At 40.3% G+C, this 6,582-nt stretch overlaps 1 protein-coding gene across 2 annotated transcripts; it reads left to right on the top strand.

Moving 5' to 3' along the window:
• Positions 1–230: 230 nt before the first annotated feature.
• LOC133475523 (MOB kinase activator 1A) lies at positions 231–6,381 on the top strand. Of its 2 annotated transcripts, none has more exons than XM_061768490.1 (6): positions 231–599; positions 1,858–2,024; positions 2,585–2,678; positions 3,766–3,899; positions 4,417–4,580; positions 4,814–6,381. In XM_061768490.1, the coding sequence occupies exons 1-6, from the start codon at positions 586–588 to the stop codon at positions 4,889–4,891; spliced, it is 651 nt and encodes a 216-aa protein (XP_061624474.1). In that variant the 5' UTR covers positions 231–585; the 3' UTR covers positions 4,892–6,381. The 2 variants fall into 2 exon arrangements, with proteins under 2 accessions (XP_061624474.1, XP_061624475.1); XM_061768491.1 differs by having other exon boundaries at positions 246–599; positions 1,861–2,024.
• Positions 6,382–6,582: the final 201 nt, after the last annotated feature.

Genomic DNA, 6,582 nt, shown 5'->3' with positions numbered 1-6,582 from the left:
GATTAGATTGACAATGTAACGCACGTAGAGGCTGAAATGTGATTGGACAAAACCCCCCAAAAAGAAAAATAGTACATCCGCATGGTACTGGAAGCAGTGCAGCAGAGAAAAAACCCTATGAAATGAAAACAGGAGAATGTTGGTAATACATGAATACAATTTATGGAACAAATATTGGAATTTAGGTTGTAATGTAGGTCAAAGTTTTCTCTGAGAGTGTTCGGCCAGCAGAGTGGCTGGACCGCCACTGGTGGTTAATTTAGTGGTGTTATTATGAATGGCGTTGGTGCTTAAAAATGTTCCCATTTGATGAACGACGAGAGAAAGATGTTTTCTTATGTCAGACGTCACTTTTCATCAAACGTCAGTGGGTTCTAAGTGCACGCAACAGGGGGCGACAGTTTGTCCGTCTTCGTCGCTACAGGCCGTCGACAGAGGAAGAGCCTCAGTGAGCGACTGAGTGCAGTTGATGTTAGCTTAGCTTACAAGACGTAAAAAAAAAAAGAGAAAAAAAGTCACAGTCGCCATCGACGAACCGAGAGCGAGGAGGTTGAATCGAGGCACTCCCACGACCGCTTCGCCAAGATGAGCTTTCTATTGTAAGTAAACTTGGCATTTCAGTTTGTTTGTCGTCGGCGCTTTGCGGTTAACGTTAGCTCAAGTTCCACCAGGGGAAGTAACTGTGAAGCAAACCACCCTCGCTTAAAGCGCCTCACTACCCATTGCGATGACGACTTCAAGTACTTTGTAGTAGCAGCTTGCTATCATTCATCGGAATGTTAGACGTGACCGTTCAGTCAACTGTCATTTAATGATAACTTAGATGCTAGCTACACCGTTAACGCTAGCTTCAAGTTGGATAGCTGCCTTCGTCTGACGTATAAACTCTTTTCACCATTTATATCGTTGTCCTCTTCTGTTAGTTGCGACCGCCGACCTCAAGTTCCTTCCAAAGCCTTTGCTCGTTGGCCGTGGTGACACTCGCATCTCATGTACCGGACGCACACTATTACATTTACGTCTCCTATATGTATAAGAAAACGGGCCTTTTTATTACGTGCAATCTCACTATCATCACGATCCGAGAGCTGTATCGCGATTTCTGCATTTCCAAAAGATTAATCATGCTCAGTTTTGATTAACACTGTCACAGAAGCCTCGATGAACATCTATCCATGTCTATTGGTGTGATTTTTAGTTCTTAGAAGTGTACTACTACACTGTATCAGTCGATTAATAAAGGCTGTTTCCAATATCATAAAGAAGAATTTGTGATACAGCTCCTTTACTGGATCTCAATAAACACCGTCATGTATCCATTGAGTATTTACACCATTATACAGGGTGTCCATTGTCTCTTTACAAGTTAACGCAGTTACATGTTTTACAAAAGCACATGAATACTCTGATCTGCGGAGGTTTTTAGGAGTGGATAATGAAGTGGTTTTCCTCAACTTTGATCTTTCATTCTCCCCGTCGCATTAAATTCCTTGAGCCATGCACGAATTGACAGACATGACGTCTGATTTCCTCCGTACTGAATCCTGTATCTGATTCTGTTTCAGGAAACCATCATACACATTGTGCTTGTGCCTTTTCTTGAGTAGTAGCCATTTCAAATAACGTACATTTCATTAACAGGGTACCTGAAATACACAAACTCAACATGATTAAAAAAGTTTTAAACTGCTGAGTTTGCCGAAGAAATCGGATTAACATTTCATCAATCTGTTAAGAGACTTTGTGGGCACTGTACTTTCCTGCAACTGTTCATTACACTAATATGAGGCATCCAAACGTTAAGTCTTCTATCACTGCATCAGACAGCTGTTCAGCTCTGCTTGTGTTTTTCTCCAGTAGCAGTCGCTCATCCAAGACGTTCAAGCCCAAGAAGAACATCCCAGAGGGCTCGCATCAGTATGAGCTGCTGAAACATGCTGAGGCCACGCTGGGCAGTGGGAACCTGAGGCAGGCGGTCATGCTGCCGGAGGGAGAAGATCTCAATGAGTGGATTGCAGTCAACAGTGAGTGCAAAATTAAAAGATTCATGAATTTAATAAAAGACATTGTTTTGGGTGATGCTGTGAATCCTCGTTTATCATGGGGGATTATCGTTCCGGACCTATCCGTGATGAGTAAAAAATCTGCGATATACAGAGACTGTATTAAAAACAAAGTTTGGGATTTAAACGCATTTGGCAACACATACAAACGGCATACAACAATACTCACAAACAAATAGTCTCTCTGCTCGGTGGGAATGATTATTACGAGATTTGGGGTTGGAACATTCTCTCGTCCTTCTCTTAATTACTGCATCACCTTCATCAGACGTCAGTGCTGTCCGGCATGTTGCGGGCGCACAATTCTAAATTCAGTCGTTGTCTGTCGTTTACTGTAAAAACCCATATAAATGATCGCTTAAAAATTTACGATATATCGGAGGAGCGAATGATGAGCTGCGATATAGCAGGGGAGTTCACAGCCCTACTTTAGTGAAGGGAAGAAATAGTCTTATCTTGCGTATAAGGTTATTTTTATCATTGTTTCAAGATAAGGCACTAACTCTGTATTTATTTTACAGCTGTGGATTTCTTCAACCAGATCAACATGCTGTACGGCACCATTACGGAGTTTTGTACTGAGTCCAGCTGCTCAGTCATGTCTGCTGGCCCAAGGTAAGGCAATAAAGCGCAGTGAATAATAGAAATACATTTTAATAGTACAGTGGACGCCCGCATATTCACGGTTCGACACCAGCGGATTCACCGTTTCACGTTTTTGTTTTTTTTTCAATTATTTTAATCTTATTTTATAAAATGCAATTATAATGACCATGAATTATGCGCCGATTTTCGCTATTCGCAGTCGAGCATGCAACCTATCACCCGCAAATATCGGTGGTCCGCTGTACTGCCTTAGACCCAAATATGGCCTGACCTGCTTCAACTGCTCTGTCACTGATATGTGGCAGTGCGGAAACTTAGGTAGGGAACAATCAGTTCCACTCCAACTGCACTGCATTATTGAGAAGGAACAAGAATTATTTTTTAAAAAAAATAATAATAATAAAATGAGACAAAAACTATTCATAACACATAATTAACAATGGACCAATCAGTGTGCCATGCATACACAACCATTTGGACAGATAAAGGGCTCCTCTCAACTAATCAAACTGTATTTGATTTAATAACATTTAATAAAGTTTTTTTTTTTGTCAATAAGCAGGTTATGATTACTTGGGCTGAAAATGGAACAACTCCTATGGTGTTTAGGGGTACTCATGATAGTCATGTTTAATTGGCAGTAGGAATATGAAGGGATTTGATTTTGTAAGCAATGTCTGTCTGCACTGAAATGCCCAAATGTTGTCCTGACATTTGAAATGATAAAACGGTTTAAATGGCCAATTCAGTAATGGCATGAAAGTTGCTTGAGTTAACTCCCTTCAGATGCTTGCTTTTCTTTGCTCAAATCTAGATCTGGCACTTCCTCAATCCTCTCTTGCCGTGACGGTCAGCGTTTAATCGGGAGGAAGGAACCCAGGCTCACTTCCTGCTCACCGAGCAGCTATCTTAAATATACACGTACAGGAGAGATAGTGCTGCATTTCCCACTTGCGCTCCTATTTTTAAGCTTATCGCCTGCCAAACAAAGTTTTCATGAACTAAGTTGATACATGGAGCTTTTAAGCCCTTATGATCCTCTGCTACATCTCAGTCAAATCACTATTACATAGTTGAATATGAACTCTCTTTGCAGATATGAGTACCACTGGGCCGATGGCACCAATATTAAAAAGCCTATCAAATGCTCCGCGCCCAAGTACATAGATTACCTGATGACTTGGGTTCAAGACCAGCTGGATGATGAGACTCTCTTTCCCTCCAAGATTGGTAAACTTTGATTTAAACCAGGATTATGTGTCATTATCAGATCAGTGAAAATATTTTTTGTGGTGATACTGCTTGATGAGGTTTCTTGGGCGTTCGCTCTTCTCTGTACTTGCGAACAATACTGTGTTTATAAGACAGTCAGAAACTAAACACATTTTCTTTCAGTATATTAATATAACAAAGGTAAGTCTGTTTTGTATTTAGATGGAAGTATGTAGCAATTGACTTGTGCAGCCCGAGGACAGAGCTTCAGCTTCTTAGTGCAAATGACCAATCTTGTGACTTTAATTTTATGGAAAAACTTTCATGAGGTAATGTGTTAGAGCACTACAAGGCTCATCAGTTCTGTGAAGTTGGCGCCGTCCTCTGAAAGTCTAATGAAAACCGGTCAAACTGCATGGAAAAGAAAGAACAAAAACTGCAGCAACGAAAAAAAATTACAGACTGCGTTGTGGTCAATAGATTGAATTGTGTTTTATACAAAGTAAAGTTGTTGACTGAATCTTTTGCACCATAGGGGTTCCTTTTCCCAAGAACTTCATGTCTGTGGCCAAAACCATCCTGAAGCGCCTGTTCAGGGTTTATGCACACATCTACCATCAGCATTTTGACTCTGTGATGCAGCTGCAGGAGGAGGCTCACCTCAACACCTCCTTCAAGCACTTCATTTTCTTTGTCCAGGTGAGTTCCGGCAGCACGTTCATCCACGTGGCTCAACAATCATGTTTTGTGTGTGTGGGTGGGTGGGGGGGTGCTAAAATTGGAAGCAGCTGCTCTGGAGAAAAAAAACAAACAGCCAAGAAGAAGCATGTCTCAATGGATAGAAGTTTTTAGAATGGAGTGGAGATGATTTTAATATGTATACTTAGCAAAACCACAATTCAAACAGGGTTATTTATCTCTGTTATGTGCAGGAATTCAACCTTATCGACCGGCGAGAGCTCGCGCCCCTGCAGGATTTGATCGAGAAGCTTGGTTCCAAGGACAGATAGACATTACATCACACACCTCTCTCATTTTTTTGCTTTTGAACACTTAGTTTTTCACCAATTCTCTTTCTCCTCGGCTTCTGCTACCTCTGCGACTTCAGGTCTCAACTCTGTTTGTGCCTTCTTCTTGTCATTCCTCTCAACTGAGCATTTGAATTGTATTTCTAATCCATCTGCTGTCTTTAAATACTGTCTGAGCCTTTTTCCCTATTCATTTTTGTCCTTTTTGGATATGAATTTGCATCGTGTACTAAATGTAATATTTGCAGGACTGGTTAATAAGAAAAACAAATTTTGTTTGTTTTTAATTCGGACCAAGTAAATTCAGAAGTGAAAATGAGCAGTTTCCTCTTTTAAAATCAGGTTAATGTTGTTTTTATGCATTCATTATTCTGTTTTGACTGAAAAAAAAATGATTTTTACATGTATATCAGTTACTGCTACATAGGTGAAACAGTTTTAGTAATTATTGGTGGACCAAACCAGGCTACAGATTTTCAGTCCAACATGAAGACGGTCGCTGTGCTTGGCGCCGTCTAAGGCAATACAATGCATTGACGGGTGATTGCGAGAAGCCTTTTTCACATATATGACTGCATTTCTTGTCCATATTCCAGGTTTTTTTTCATTAATACAGTAAGTAAAATACAAGATAGTGTATAGGGTTTCCAGTAAACATCTGTATAGTGAAATTACAATTGATAGAAACATTGTGAATGCAAATCTTTAGTTCTTAGATATTTTTTGTTAGGTTATTTCTATGGTGCCGATCATTTGTGGAAATGTGGATGGCTGTGTATTTCCTCGGTGTTGGTACTTATTTCCCTGGGGGTAATCAGCTATTACCTCCTTGCACCAAGAGGGGAAATTTATTGTAAATATCGTGGCGGTGGTCCTGTCTTGAACTCAGGCTACAGCAGCAGGGCTGTGTGTACTGCCATCTTTTTACGAACCAATAGCAGCTGGTATTCTAGTGGATATGTTTGGATTTGGCAAAAGTCACTGCAAATGGAACTTAATTCCTGAGATAGACATTCTAGAATATCAGGAACCAGCATCTGCCATCTGCTGCAGTAACTATTCATAATGTTTTAGTAATTACAACATTCCTCCTTTATTTGATTTACATGCTCATAATGCCCCTTTATTTGAATATTACTCCACCCATGTCCAATTTAGTCCCATAATCATTCTTTCTCACAATGTACTAGATTTGTCATAGCCACTTTTCATATTTTTATACATGTGGAATTACAGAGCGTACAAGGGCTTGCAAATTAATTGAGGGTTTTATCGAGTCCTTGGGTGGTCATTTTGACTGATAGGGCGTGCACAAATGTACAGTATCTACTGTGTCCAAACCTTTGCTGTAAATAAGATCAGCATTTTTATCTGATTGAAAGCTGTGCCTTTTACGTAATGGAAAGGTCTTGATGCGACTGTATTGGCAGATTTGAAGCTCAATTAAAAAAAAAAATAAAAGGTCAATGCTGTATGTTTATTGTGAATTTATTTGATCACTGCAGACACCCTTACATTAGTCACCTCCAATACACATCCGTGAACATTTACATGATTGTTGACGGTGTGCAATTCCAAGCGGAATGCAGAATTTGGTGGTCGCTGAGGCAAAAACTCTGCCGTGGGAGGAGTTTGATGAGGCCATGGCCATCAATTCCATCGACACAGCTTCC

This window comes from Phyllopteryx taeniolatus, chromosome 3, assembly GCF_024500385.1.
Source record: "Phyllopteryx taeniolatus isolate TA_2022b chromosome 3, UOR_Ptae_1.2, whole genome shotgun sequence".
NCBI classification, from domain to species: Eukaryota; Metazoa; Chordata; class Actinopteri; order Syngnathiformes; family Syngnathidae; genus Phyllopteryx; species Phyllopteryx taeniolatus.
Note: the sequence above shows the minus strand (reverse complement) of the source record. Positions and strands in the feature narration are given on the sequence as shown.